At 35.1% G+C, this 16,297-nt stretch overlaps 1 protein-coding gene across 1 annotated transcript; it reads right to left on the bottom strand.

Annotated features, from left to right (window-relative positions):
- Positions 1–722: 722 nt before the first annotated feature.
- Positions 723–15,872, bottom strand: ice2 (interactor of little elongator complex ELL subunit 2). The gene is made up of 15 exons (XM_079860201.1): positions 15,732–15,872; positions 15,555–15,656; positions 14,606–14,855; positions 14,376–14,495; positions 13,528–13,662; positions 13,311–13,427; positions 12,151–12,307; positions 11,882–12,066; positions 9,853–10,666; positions 9,247–9,413; positions 8,639–8,768; positions 3,809–3,893; positions 3,447–3,497; positions 2,797–3,037; positions 723–1,169 (listed from the first exon to the last, which is right to left on the bottom strand). The coding sequence occupies exons 1-15, from the start codon at positions 15,743–15,745 to the stop codon at positions 948–950; spliced, it is 2,790 nt and encodes a 929-aa protein (XP_079716327.1). The 5' UTR covers positions 15,746–15,872; the 3' UTR covers positions 723–947.
- Between the last annotated feature and the right edge of the window lie 425 nt (positions 15,873–16,297).

Raw genomic sequence — 16,297 nt, 5'->3', positions numbered from 1 at the left:
GCTTCATAAACAAGAAGAAAATGTAGGGCAGGACTTGATTGGATGGTTGTGGTTTGCTATTGCTGTGATCTCCTGTGAGTGACAGGTTGATCCGCCCTCACGCCAGTAAACACGTCATAAAAGGAGAGATGTCACTGCAAAAGGGAGGGAAAGTTATTCTGATTCGATTATGAGGGCACATGAATTAAATATATATAATGATGTGCACGGATAAATCATTCATAATAAATGTGGAAATAGAATGTTATCTAGCTAAATCCATTTCCTTAAAGGTAATGATTACCTATACTTTCAGGTTAATACGTCTTAAAAACTGCTTCTGTCACATTCCTTGGCACGATCTTCAACTGAATGTCAAAAGAGAAACGTGACGCATTTCTCCTCTTCAGTTGCACAAGGGATTTTTACTCAATATTAGCTGAAATGCACAGTTGCACACACACAAAGGCACACTTTGGAAATCCATTGGAGAAAGTGTATCCACCAGCCTAGACACCATTGGTTTACTGTTTTAGCTTTGCCTTCTATTGGGATAGACTCATTTTAATCTTGCACTATATTTAGTATGGATAGTATGCACAGTATAGTACACACTAGGGTGGGTCTCTAACTTTCCAGACACACACCCACATCTTTCTCCCTGACTTGAGACAAGGCTGCCCAAAATGACTATTAGACAACACCAGAATGTCAATGAAAAATGGTGAAGGGACACAATAATTATAGTAAATGTTATATTAAACAACATATTCTTTTATTTACTGCTGACAAAATAATACAAAATTGAACATTTTAAATGTTAACCGTTTCAGTGTGGTCAAGGATTATTTTAAAATGTACAAAATGTAGTCATACGCAACGTTATACACAACATTGTTTTTTGTTGGTTGTATATAATATCAAGTGGTAGAAAGTGCTTTTGAAAAAACAAAAATCAAGTACAGAAATCAAGATGGTGTCTTTCCATCTTCACCGCTTTGGTTTTTTTGCAGGTCTTTCATTAGCTTGACTCTCATGTTGTCCTTCCATCCCTGTGCCTTACGAATGCCTTTTTTATTCTTCTTTTTAGGTGATTGATTCAGATTGCCTGTTTTAGTTGAGCTGGCTGGCTGTGGCTGTCTGACAGCGTTTTTTCCTTGCCGTTGTTTAGGTCCTGTCCCAACTTTTGCCTGTATGAAAAGTAGAAAAGTTACATTTGATAAATCATGACAACACAATTTGGATGGTAGTACTGCAGTTTTAGACTAAAGGTTGTTGGTTCAAATCCCAATAGTGGATGTCCATGTACTGGAGAATCCGAGAGATCTGATCTCTTGCCAATGTCCCAGCATACCTCAGGACATGCATAAAGAGTGGGCATGTCTTTACAGGACAGTGTGAGCACTAAGCTCAGTAGTTTACACAATCGAGGCACCTCCCAGATTCTGGTGTAGGTTTATGCTTCAATGAAATTTTAAGTGTTAGGTTTCCTCAGGCAGTGCTTCAGTCGGGACCAATGCAATGATGTAAGAGTGTTACAGAGTGTAGAGTAGGACGGGTGTGATCGTTCCTACCTGTCCCGACACATGTCGCAAGAGCATTAGACCAGCATATAAAGAGAACAACCACAATCATTCAAAAACAACCAGTCAAATTTTAAATTTAGAAATGCACCAATATTAAAATTCTCAGATACTGATAATTATTTTCATGTCATGTAATCGATAAATGGCTGATATTAAAATTTGACACAATTTTGTCGTAAAACGGTTAGAATGATTGATTTTTTTTAAGTGAATTTAGGCATTATAAAAGTACAACATGAAAAATAGATATTCTTGACATTTACTACAACAGTTATTAAATTATTAGTGTTATTAAAATAAACTGTAAGGAAGCTTTAGATGACGACAAAGGTCTAAATGCAAAAATAAGGGAAATGAGTAAAGATTAGTAATACCACAAGTTTTGCAGTTGGTTGCGATGTGCTATTATAATCATTCATGTCCGTTGTATAATACCTGAGGTTAGAGATGTAGAAACGGTAATCCTAAGTATGAGCAGTGTTTGCTATATCAAGCATCGCTATAGCTAAGGCGACACTTTGAAATTAAGTGAAACAAAGTTAGGCACTACTAAAGTTAACTTACACTTGCACCATCAATTGTTACACAAACAGATTCATGGCATAACTGACAGATCGTCCTGCTAGAGAGAATGGGTGTGGTAACTCTGCAATGTTGTTTTTTGGAATTTCATAGAAACAATGTCCACTCTGATTTTTCATGTTGACTGTGAGTGTGTGAATATATTTGAGTAAAATATTTATATCCCTTTAAAACAACTTTAAAACAAGACTGTAAGTGCTCAAGACATTGCTCGAATCAGCAACCTTCCAGTTATCAAATCTGAGCTACCTGGAAATACTGGATAAAAGGTATGTTGCAGGCTAAATTCGAACCCACATAAGCACTGTGGTTCAACATGTCTGGAGCATATATGCGAACCAGCAACCCTCCAATTATCAACTCTTATAATCACTACACCACACCACCTCTGGAAATACTGGATAAACTGTATGTTGCAGGCTAAATTCGAACCCAAATTTCCCACATAAGCACTGTGATTTAACATGTCTGGAGCATATATGTGAACCAGCAATCTTCAATTTTCCAACTCTGAACTATAACCACTACACCACACCACCTGGAAATACTGGATAAAAAGTAAGTTGCAGGCTAAATTGGAACCCAAATTTCCCACATAAGCACTGTGGTTCAACATGTCTGGAGCACACATGGGCCAGGATGGTCATACCTGAGCGGGTGGACGTGGGGGGAAGGTGCAGGGTGGTCTGCTGTGTTTCTGGTGAAATGGCAGGACATGCAAGGGGTCCAGGGGAACCCAGGGTACCCCTGGTGATACAGCAGGGGGTCCGCAGTGCGCAGTCTGCAGGTGGTACAAACTGCGAGCAGACTTGGTCTCATCGCTGGCTTTGAAGATGGTCACAAAACCCTCACGAGGTTTGTGGACCATCAGGTACCGTCCTTCCTGTAAACTGGGAAAGGTGGTAAAAGACGTAAGCACAAACGCATAGAGATTGGCTGCTTTATTAAATGCAACAAATACACAGTATGTAAAACCTAAAGTTGATATGTGTCATTTTTAATCTTAAAATACTTTCACATATCCCAGCTTAATATGCAGAGATAACTACTATACTATTCAATATCTCCACCAGCTCAACTCAGAACCAGCGGCTCAACCAATAGTGTGCATTTTGGGCGGGACTATCTGTTTGCCTTATCAATGGCAAGGGGAATGTTCTTTCGGCTTGTCAGCACAGAAATTACACACTTTCACACACTTTTAAGGACTGATTGAAAGACTGATTTCACATTAGAAATGCATCTTGCAAATGGTAAAGTAACAAATTTAAATGGATATAAGAAGTAAAAGAAACTCACGCTGAGACTTTTTTCATTAAGTGGTAAAGTGTGTTTAAACATCTATTTGGCCTGAAAAAGAAATCACATTAAATTCCATTAAAACTTGTTTGAAGAGATATAGCCTAATATTAATTTTTTATATATATATATATATATATATATATATATATATATATATATATATATATATATATATATATATATAAACTAATATAAATTAATAATTAAAAATAATTATATATAATAATATTACAACATTATGTCAGATAAATATATGGGAAAAGTTGTCAAACATGCATGCACTATAAATAAAAACGGCTAAAACGTTCTCAAATCAGGGTTTTATTTAAACACTTTCTATGTTCCAGAGATTTACTCACCTGAAGTCACAGGTGATGTTCTGAATCCAGTCGTCAGGTAACTTCTGCATCTGCACCACTTCTGAGGTGTGTGCATTGATGCGACCTACACACACAAATAGATAGTTTTTTTTTAATAGTCTATAATCTTTTAATAATGATAATACTTCAGTTCATTTTCCACAATGGTTAGGCTACACTTCTATGTAACAGTCAATATCTAAAACAAGTCTGCAAAGCAGTGTTGTTATTGTGAACTAAAAGCACTACTACATTTTCATTAGTTAAAATGAAGATGAAATAAAATATAAATAACAGACGAAAAACTTCAACAAATGCTGAAACGAAATGTTGCTGAGCAACTAACTAAAACAAAATAAGTTTGAGCTGAACTACTAAAACTGAAATAAATTAAAGCTAAATAAATTTATTTAAAACAAAAACTATAAATGACAAAAATACTAACTAAAACCAAAAATAAAAGCTAAAGCAAAATATTAAATACTAAATAACAATATAAATAAAACGATATTAAGACCGCTGCAGAGCCTTAAACCAGCTCGTAGTCCTTAATTCTGCGTCAACAGGGGATGCAGAACAAAAGGACATGTATTGACTCGCAACACAGACTGTGAGAAACATTGTAGATGTTACAATAATTGTTCACACGTTGTGTCCGTCTATTGTATCTGTGCCTCGTAATATTTCACAATGATGGTGTCGTTCAGAGTTCATGCCAGAAGAAGGGGGTCTCCACACCCGTACTTGTTCATCTGTGTATGAGAGATGCTGCTCTAGTCTGTCGATGAGCCACAATTGGAGCAGTTTATATCTATTAATGGATTATTCATAATTTAAAAAAATGCCAATAACTGATATAATGCAGGTATATTGTGCATCTCTGGTGTTTGTATCACTCGCTTTGTCTGTGTTCCAACACTCGCTGCTTTGGCTTCTATTTTTTGTGTTACACTTTATTTGGAAACACTTTATTTTACAGTGTCCTTGTTACATGTAGTTACTATAGTAATAACAGTAAATTATGCACAATTGCATGCAACTAACCCTCAACCAAACCCTTAATCCTACCCCTAGAGTAAGTACATGTAGTTAATTAATATTTATCAGTATTTAAACAATTACACTGTAACAACGCGTCTCTTATACATTTAAGCATATTAATTTAATTTTAAATGAAATGCCACTAAATGTCTGAAACATTGCATTCAGTTCGCACTTAAGTGTATTCTTTTGAAGTATATTTCTGTTATAAGTACTATTTCACAAGCGATATTATTTCACCTATATGCTCATGCAAATATTTCAGAACACATGAAGTGCACCAAGTAACACTAGATTTAATAAAATGGTGCTAAGAACAGAAATGTGTAGAAGTACAAACTGTTCTGAACTGCACCAGCCTATTCTGCTATCAGTAGGGCTGGATCCTGGACTAGACCCAAAGAAAAGACCAGATTCCTTTAATAAGCCAAGAAGAATCTCTAAAGCAAACGGTATGTCAGAGCGAGGCTTTTCTGCATTCTTCTGTGATTCAGAGATATGCACGACTGCTGTCTTAGATTCTTAGTGTCACTGTGAATGTTATAGGCTTCCATAAGGTGGATACAAACATCACAGATCTATCTACCTTTACTATATATAAATTTAGCTAAATGCTCCAAAGTCAAAGTTCAGCAGTCAGAAAAGGAGTATCTTTTCCTCTTTTTCCCCTACTGACGTTGAAACCCAAGTAGCCCTACACCCACACTGACAACTCATACATACAGATGCATTCTTCAGCAGTCCTTTCAAAGCTGTAATGTTAGTAGCTATAGCAACCCTGACTCAAAACAGTGAGTCATGGGTCATGAGAGAGGCATGCTGGGAGTTTGTGGGAAGTTCGCTTTTGTGCTGACTCCCCGATTACCAAAACTAACACTTGAGAAAAAAAGAAGAAAAAACTTCTGCCTGTGTAAATTTGCTTGATTAAAAAAAATGTGATTTGAACTTTTCTGATGGTATTTTGCGGGTTGATACAACTAATATTTGTCAGTCTTGTGATTTGCCTAAAATGGTTTAAAAAGTAGTTGTTGTTTTTTTCAATTAAAGGAACCATTTCAGCCATTGTAGCAAAGCAGATTCAAATAAGAAGTAAAATACAGTAAAATTAAAATTATTTTATAAAAACAATTCTATATACAAATGATAAAATACAAAAAAAAATTAAATCATAATATGAACCAATATGATAAAATAATAAGCAGCATTTTTTTTGCTTGCATATGTTCTTACAACTTTTAAAGCAAATCAAATTAAAATGCTTTAATTTGATTTGATGCAACAACAAAAATCACTGAATCTGTTATGAATTGATTCATCAAAATGTCCACCTACATATATTTTTACTACAAAATTTTAAAGCATGAAACATGCTTTAATTTGATTTGATAGCTAATGCAAACAAATCAATTATTAATTGATTAATTTTTTTAAACATATTTTACTACAACATGTTAAAGCATTTATAATGGCAAAAATTATAAAATCAAATTCAAAGTAATTGAATTTGAAGTAATTCAATTATATAATAATTCAACAGTGAATCAGTTGAATTACTTATAAACTGATTTATTGAAACAGTCTAAACAGACATTTTTGCTACTTAAAGGACAAGTTCGGTATTTTACACATAAAGCCCTGTTTACAGATCGTTTCTGATGAAATAGAACGGTTAAGATTAAACTTTTGACAGATGCTGCTGTCGCGAGAATTTTAGGTTTATTTCGCTTCCCCTCCCCCCTCAAGAATGGTAGTCTATGTGCACTGGAACAATCCTTCCTAAAACGCATTAAACTTTCATTTAAAAAGAGATGAAACTCACCGAGTGGTCAGGGGTGTTCACTGATATGCTCATACAAAAATCGCTGCAAAAGATGCTTTCCAACAGGTTTTATCATAGTTTTTGTCCAACTCCATTGACTTGCATTGAATGTGCTGTGTGAGGTACGGTATTACTCCGCCGCTTCTTCTTCTGCTTCTTCTGTGTATTCAGTGAAATGCCAGTGGTTTGCTTGCAATTGGCAAAGGTGCATTATCGCCACCAACTGGGCTGGAGTGTCTATTATTCAAGCTCTCAACGGAAGAATCTACGGGTGTGAGACGTTTGGAAAAATAGGTCCACAGTTTTACAACGAATGGTAAAACACCTGTTGGAAAGCATCTTTTGCAGCGATTTTTGTATGAGCATATCAGTGAACACCCCTGACCACTCGGTGAGTTTCATCTCTTTTTAAATGAAAGTTTAATGCGTTTTAGGAAGGATTGTTCCAGTGCACATAGACTACCATTCTTGAGGGGGGGTGGGAAGCGAAATAAACCTAAAATTCTCGCGACAGCAGCATCTGTCAAAAGTTTAATCTTAAACGTTTTATTTCATCAGAAACGATCTGTAAACAGGGCTTTATGTGTAAAATACCGAACTTGTCCTTTAAGTTTAAAGGGATAGTTCACTTTGAAATTAAATTTTGGTATGTTTTAGCTTACCTCAAGGGCATCCAAGATGTAGGTGTCTTTGTTTCCGCAGTAGTTTCAATTTTGATATTTTTAGGTCAAAACGTTCTCGTCTGTCAGTCGTATAATGCAGGTCTATGGTCACTATCTCAAAGAGCATGCACAGAGAAGTCCAAATTAAACAATTCCCCATCGTAAGTACACATTGATGGCCTAAGACACGAAATGAGCGGTTTGTGTGAGAAAACGAACAGTATTTATATAGTTTTTACCTCTTGTACACAACCACATCCAAGTGATCTGAGGGCGCGCGCGCTTCCGGCGCTTTCTTCTTCTTGTTATTTTTTTTTACGGCGGATCGCAAACAAATATGTGCATTACCGCCACCTATCTCAGAAATGGACCATTGACACTTTCCTATACTTCTTTAACCTATCAACCGACATAAATTCCCCTTATTTACCCACATAGAGGCTTCATAGAATTTCATCCTTGCGCTGCGTGTTCAGCTCCTCCGTCCACTCTCAGCCCCCATGACAGGAAAAAAAACAACTCATTTAATTCCGGCGCTTTCCGGCGCTTGCGCAGCGCGCACACGTCACACACCAGGAAGCGCACGCGCCCTCAGATCACTTGGACGTGTTTTTTTTTTTTCCTGTCATGGGGGCTGAGAGTGGACGGAGGAGCTGAACACGCAGCGCCGGATGAAATTCTATGAAGCCTCTATGCGGGTAAATAAGGGGAATTTATGTCGGTTGATAGGTTAAAGAAGTATAGGAAAGTGTCAGTGGTCCATTTCTGAGATAGGTGGCGGTAATGCACATATTTGTTTGCGATCCGCCGTAAAAAAACAAGAAGAAGAAAGTGCCGGAAGCGCTCGGATCACTTGGATGTGGTTGTGTACAAGAGGTAAAAACTGTATAAATACTGTTCGTTTTCTCACACAAACCGCTCGTTTCGTGTCTTAGGCCATCAATGTGTACTTACGATGGGGAATTGTTTAATTTGGACTTCTCTGTGCATGCTCTTTGAGATAGTGACCATAGACCTGCATTATACGACTGACAGACAAGAACGGTTTGACCTAAAAATATCAAAATTGAAACTACTGCGGAAACAAAGACACCTACATCTTGGATGCCCTTGAGGTAAGCTAAAACATACCAAAATTTAATTTCAAAGTGAACTATCCCTTTAAGAGATTGCGTATAGATGTAATACTTTCTTCTCTATATCTGGTGACATTTGCATCAAACAGATTCATGACAGTCACAATAAAATGTCATAACTTTTCATGACCACTAAAGGGGAAAAAAACACAGATTTCATCAAGTCTCTTACTTATGAAAGACACGGTACTGGAGTGCAGAAGTTTCTCGGCCCACAGTTTACAGGCCTCGGAGTGGGTCAGACTCTCTGCTCCGTAGCACAGCTGATACTCCAGCTTGGGTAAGACATGCACTGGGACGGCCTAAATAAAACCAGACTCAATCATTATACACTCAAATGGCATTTATGAGTCACTATATTCTATAAACAGATGCAGAAGAGCTTCTTTTTCAGAACTAGCAGTTTTGACCTACGTTTGTGAACCCTTAAGTGGAAAGAGTCTGTCAGTACACTGATAAGACTTAAAAGTCGACTCTACAGCTCCGGACAGGAAAGCAGACTGTTTAAATAAAGGGAGTGGTGGACATTACTCAACCCTGGTCAAAATATAAAGAATAATACCTGACATATTGACATACAGACTCAAATCCAATAATAATGTCAATAAAAGGTTGCTAAAAATCAGTCGAAAATGATAACTAATAATAAGATGCATTGTAGGTGTTTACACAGGATCTGACGAGTCTGATGATGTTTGAAACTCTTCAACCTGGGCCAAATAAAGCAACATTTTCACAAAAGGTGTATTGTGTTTGTGTATTGGCATGGGTCCAGCTCACCCTGAAGGTCTCTCTGTCGTGTCTCGGGTGAGCGATGTCCACACTGCTGCGCACCATGAACAGAACGTCCAGCAGACTGTAGAGTTTGTACACAACGCTGCCCTCTGCTGGAGGATCATAGTCCATCTCATCCTCAGCACTGACCTGAAGATCCTCCCTCAGAAGACCTGCGACACACAGACAGACAAACAGATAGATATGTACATACAGATGATAGATAAAGACAGACAGCTAAATAGATAGATATTATTTTAAATGCATATTATTTAAAATAAGTATATATAGTATAAAATATACATTTTAAATTCTGATATATATATATATATCAGTATTATATATATATATATATATAAAGATATTGAAACCTGCAATAATAAAAAATTCGGCACAAAAATAACTTAAATATTAAAAATGACAATATTATAATTTAAACTTGATTATTCAAAGACTGAAAATGATGATGACTTGATTTTTGACTTTCATTCTTTGTCAGTTACTGATTTTGTCAATTCAGATTTATGTTAAAATTCAGAAAAAAGTATTATTTCAAAATGTGAAATATTTGAATAACCTCACAAAATGTGAGATAGTGTATTAAGCACTAACGTTTTCTTTGAGGGGCCACCAGCACAGGAACGGCAGCAGGAAGTGTACCGTCCTCTCCCTGTCCCTCTCTGGACTCCAGGTACGAGGTCACACACTGTTTGACCAGAGAGTGTGTTTTAGGTTCTGGAGGTTTATCTTCTGGGACAGGCGCTTTCACAGCCTCCTGGTTCTTGCTGGGGGTGGATTTCAGCATGGCGTCCTGCATCCGTAAAATCTGTCCGAGTTGATCGCAGTCGCTGGATATTCTTGGTCTTTTGATGCCTTTCTTTGTTCCTTTGCCCAGAGGGTTAGTGGGGCCTGTTGTTGCTAGGTCGGGCGCTCGGGGGGAGGACACCTCGCCTGGTGTCACCTGGGTCTGTGAGGAGACTATGTGATCGATAACTAGTCGTTCTTCGTCAGAATCCGAATCCTGGTCACCCTTGTCTTCCGTTATCCGTCTAGGCCGCTTGGTGGGAGGACACTGAACAGAAGACACTTTTGAATCTTCACTCGCACTTTCATGCATTGCACCGTTTCCTCCGTCAGCCAAAGACGAGTCGGTCTCTCCTTGTTCCTCAGCCACGGTCAACTCGAGGGGTTCTGTGGGAGTGTTTTGAGACGTTGAGGTGTGCTTTGACGTACCTAAAGAGTCTGTCTGTTTCTTGGGGCTTGTGGTGAGTTGAGATGGATTTGTACAAGCTGTTTTTGGTTCATTCTGTTCCTTCACTTTCTTACTGGGCTTGTAGGATTCCCCAAATGACTCCAGGTCTGTTAGATCAGTCTCAAAATCCATTCCAGCATCATCAAATGCAACCACATTCCTGGAGTTTTTGTCCTGGGCACAGTAAAGCGAAGTAAATATTATTCACAATATAACTTTATATTTTAAATATTTGTTTCACTCACTCTTATTTGACGTTTATTTATTTAGCAGATGCTTTCATTACAAAACTGCACACTGTAAAGAGTGCTAACCTGCAATTGTTACCTTAAAGAGCTATTTCTACCTGAAAAAAAAAACCGTTTTGATGGTATAACTATGTATTTACGTTGATTCAGTGATGTATAATAATATTTTTGACTTGAATAAAAACAGTTAATGTAGAGGTTACCATTTTTAGGTTGCCATTTTTTTCAATGTACTATTTTAATCATAGTTTACCACAGAAATACCATAGTAACTGCAATTACTGTTCCTGTGAGACAATAACATATTAATATGGACTGTGCTTTAAATGTTATGCTTTCAGAATCCTTCTGTAATTTTATTATTTATTTTTGATGATAGTTTTGGCTAATACCAAGTTACCAGCTTTAATAATAATAAAATAATACATCTGTGAAGCACACACATACGTACATACACTGAACAAAATTATAAACGCAACACTTTTGTTTTTGCCCCCATTTTCCATGAGCTGAAGTCAAAGATCTAAGACTTTTTCTATGTACACAAAAGGCCTATTTCTCTCAAATATTGTTCACAAATCTGTCTAAATCTGTGTTAGTGAGATAACACTATGAGTGTGAGATAACACTGCGTTAGTCCCCCCTGACCCACATTTTAGAGTGGCCTTTTATTGTGGCCAGCCTAAGGCACACCTGTGCAATAATCATGCTGTCTAATCAACATCTTGACATACCACACCTGTGAGGTGGATGGATTATCTCGGCAAAGGAGAAGTGCTCACTAACACAGCTTTAGACAGATTTGTGAACAATATTTGAGAGGAAAAGTCTTAGATCTTTGAGTTCAGCTCATGAAAAATGTGGGCAAAAACAAAAGTGTTGCGTTTATAATTTTGTTCAGTGTATATATACATACTTAGAAACATTTCTTATTATTAATTTTCAAAACCATTTTTGTTGCTTAATATTTTTTGTAAACAACCATTCAAAAGTTTGGTATATATATATATATATATTTATTTAAAAAAAATTTAATGAGCCAATAACAAAAATGAATTAATAAATAATCTGCAATATTTATTATTTATTTATTCCACTGTTTGGTGTTTTGTGTTCCTCTACTTCCCTGAATTGACCTTACCTCAGGAGGGGGGTTCATTTCTAAGGATATCTCTTCTGAAGTGAGGAAAAATACGGGTCGTGACACAGTCTTCTTGAATGTCAGCTTGACGCTCTCCTCATGAAACAGCAGACTCCTCTCTCTCCAGCTCATCTCTGTCTTCAGCAGAGGCGGATCAATGTATGCCGTCTTACTCTGACTGCTGCCTGTTAACCACACCATATTCACTGTGACTGACTCTCTTAACTGTCTGGATTACAATCTTCTGGTCTCATGAAATGACCCCTCACCTTTATTAGGATTCATTTTGACCCAAATGGGCAGCTCCCATGCTTCCGTGAACTCTGTACTGTTATTCAGGAGCTGAAGGAAAGCCTCTTTGGATAAACACACTTGTGGCTCATAAGTGGCGCTGAGTTTTTCCGCGTTGCTGTCATTGCTGATGGCCTGCAGAAATCAAGAGACATCAGGATTCAGACTCAAGAACTTTGATTTCTACAGGCATATTAAATGAATTCATGAGGTGAAAGGACAGAGATTTTTAGGTGGCTCCTACTTCTCTTATTGGAGGTCTTGGGCCCCTCAGTCATGGGCTCCAGTTCCTGGTTAACCGGCCTAGATACTATGTTTATTCTATCAAATATTTTAGAGGGATAATTCAGAACAAAGGTAGCAGTGCCACCTAGTGGTTAAGATCACATTTTGGAAGATGGAAACCTACACGCTTTTTAAGTTAGCAATTACATGGGTGAATCTAAAAAAAGAAATATTTGGGCCCTTCTTCGCCTGCACATTCATAATATTTTTATATATATATATATATATATATATATCACAGCACAGTGAAAATGAAGCCTATTTTAGAATGATTTATATATTTTGTATTATATTTTGTTTGTAAAATGACATATTTGGGTTCTTTTTTTTTTACCTGCAAATTAAAAAAGTAAAAACATAAAACATATTTTACATAAGGAAAATTAAGCCTATTTTAGCATGATTCATATTTGATTGCACTACATTATTGTATTCCTAAAAAAGGACATTTGGATCCTTTTTCACCTGAAAATATTTCCACCTTTCTGACATAATTTTTATGACAATTCATCAAGTTGGTACTAATAGTAATAATAATATTCATAATTATTTAAATGGTATATAATAATGTTTATATACAATGGTAGTATTTGTGCTGAATTTAATTCAATTAAGTTTTTAAAAAAGGATAATTTTTTTAATGAAAAGACAAAATATTTTTTTGTAGAAAATGTGTGCAATTGTATGTTTGTATTTTGTCATTAGTTTCATGACAATGACAAAATACAAATAAGAAGAAGAAAAAACATTATGTGTTAAAATATAGCCATTTTACCTAAAATTCATCCATATAAAGACCAAAAACCACAAAAATTGACAGTAAAAACCACACAATCACAGACAGGCCACGTACAGTTTGTGCTGCAGTTGCTTTTTTAGCTGGAGGAACCACATTTGACACGGTCTCATAGTCTACTGCCAGTTGGGTGTCTTCTGGGATCACTTTTTTGTCTAGCATGTCTATTTTACCCTGAGGAGAATAACAGTAGACACAGATGAAACAAACAGCAATATATCACATTCACACATTTAAGTTAATAATACAAAAAATAACTATAATGTATAGGTACCATAGCGAGAAGCTGTTTCTCAAAGTTGAGAGACATTTCACACACAAACTTTGCACTGGTCAGGCTAGTAATCTCTTGAATGCTGTAAAACTGTGGGTAACTCTTCACATGTTCCAAGCAGGCTGTAAAATATTCCTGTTGGGGGAAATATAAAAACAATCACCATTAAAATATTCAAAAAATTATAATGAAATAATAAAAATAAAAATAAAATATACAAAAAAAGCATCAATAAAATATAAAAAAATTATAATGAAATAAATAAAGATAATAAAATAAAATACAAAATTAAATTAAAATATAAAAAAGATCATCAATAAAATAATAAAAAAATGAAAAGAAAGAAAAATTAAAATAATAAAAAAAAAAAAAAAAAAATTATATATATATATAAGAAAATCAATCAATCAAATTTTCAAAAATGACAATGAAATAAATTAACATAATAAAATAATAAAAAATCTAATTAAAATATACAAAGTCCATCAATAAAATATTCAAAATGATAGTGAAAGAGAAATAATTTTTTATTAATTAGATTTTATTAAAATATACAAAAATCATCAATAAAATATAAAAAAAATTGATAACGTAATAAAGACAAATTAACAAAAAATAAAATTAAAATGTACAAAAAATCAATCAATCAAATATTCAAGAACAATAATGAAATAAAGAAAAATAATAAAACAAAATAATAAATAAAACGTAAAAAAATGATCAAATATTTATAAACAATAATAAAAATTTAAATATTTAAAAAATCTTAAATAAAATATTCAACTACAACGAAATTAAGAAAAATAACAGAACTTTTGAATATGAAATAAATAAATAATTTTAACTACCTCAGAGTAGCGGGTGCTGCCTGGTGGCATATAGTTGTACCCATCAGCACATACTCTAGAAACATCTTGTAGGTATTTCATAAACTCTGTCACTTCATTCTTCACACGCTCCATCAAAGGCTTAGAAATAAGACACAAAATGAATTACCACACGAACTCTGCCTTGCATCCATGTACAGCTATCAAAACTGTCCCAGTATTACAGGCGATCAGCACTTGAGATGGTCTACCTTTGAAGCTGTGGAAGTCTTGCCGTTGAGAATGCTGAGATATGATCGGCGCTGCTTTAAGTTGATGCTGCTAAAGCAGGGGTAGGGCACTAGAGGCTCAGGGAAAGTTGGAATCTCAGTAGTCTTCACAGGTTTGGGCTGAACACGATTTTCAGTTGGTTTGCATTCAGACGAGGCCTCATCTGATGCAAGCGTGTTAATGTCTGAATCTTCATCACATTTCACAGTCTGTGCTTCTGCTGCATCAGAGCTTTCAAAGAAATAATCATATATATATATATATTAGGGCTGTCAAAAGATGAATCGCGATTAATCGCATCCAAAATAAAAGTTTGTTTTTAATAATATATGTGTGTGTACTGTGTATAATTAAATTTGTATATATAAATACACACACATGCATGTATATATTTAAGAAAAATGTGTTATTTATATATATAAAAAAATATATATTTATATATAATATAAACTATATAAATATATATACAGTATATGTATGAAAATATTTCTTAAATATATACATGCATGTGTGTGTATTTATATATAAAAAATAATTATACACAGTACACACACATATATTATGTAAACACAAACTTTTATTTTGGATGCGATTAATCGCGATTAATCTTTTGACAGCCCTAAATATATATATATATATATATATATATATATATATATATATATGTGTGTGTGTGTATCACAATATCCCTATATATTGTCAATTACAGTATACAGAAAACTTACCATGGTAATTTCATTGAAATGTTGTACATTCAAGTATTTAGGCTACTATTTTCCCATATCATAGAATTGGTTGTTTTATAGTTGTAATCATGGTTGTTAATTAAGATATGTTTTATATGTGGCTATTTGGTCTTAAATATAAATAACATGGTTTAACTACAGTTACCGTGGTAAATGTGAGTAAGATACGACCACAGTCACTCACCTGTGTAAAAGAGCATATAGTTCTTTAATGTTAGGCGCGAGAGTGAACTTGTCAAACACATCTCTCGAGAACACGAGAGGACCAGTGACAGCAGCATCTTCCCTGCGGACAAACAGACTATCTTCATTACAATTATCAATAATACGTGTTTATTTAGAGAACCATATTGTCACCTACCATTTTAACTCCATGGCGCAGATTTTTTTAATTTTTATGTAGTTCACATCATCGTTAAATCATTGTACCGACTGACTCTTGTCTGTCGCACGCTGACGTTCCTCACATCATAACAGTGCGCCGATTGATTCCTCCGGGAAGAAACAAAACATGAAACAACGGTTCCGCTTCTGATCAAACGGCTGAATTTTTTTTTTTATCGTAATTATAATGCGGTTATATTGGTATAATTCATTTGTGCTAACCCCAGGTTAGTAAAATACTTACAGTGGTATAAGTTTTGTCATACTGAAAAATACCAATAGCTTAATTTTCAAAGTTTTGTATCAGACTTACTTGATTGTGAAATACCTTTCTTGAATCCATCGATCAATTTCAAAAGTTAAAGTAACGTTACACAATTTAACTAAGTTAATACTAAAGCACAATTAAACCTGGATATATTTTATGTAGGTTGTGTTGTACTACGTATTTAGTTACGTAGGCTTATAAAATGTGCATACAATTATGTTTATGGTGAGACACTGACTAACATTTTGACACATTACTCATATTTTCCTCTGTCC

The sequence above is a fragment of the Squalius cephalus genome (genome assembly GCF_949319135.1).
Source record: "Squalius cephalus genome assembly, chromosome: 23".
In the NCBI taxonomy this organism is placed as follows: domain Eukaryota; kingdom Metazoa; phylum Chordata; class Actinopteri; order Cypriniformes; family Leuciscidae; genus Squalius; species Squalius cephalus.
The sequence above is the reverse complement of the archived record's forward strand: the minus strand, read 5'-3'. Positions and strand labels throughout refer to the sequence as shown.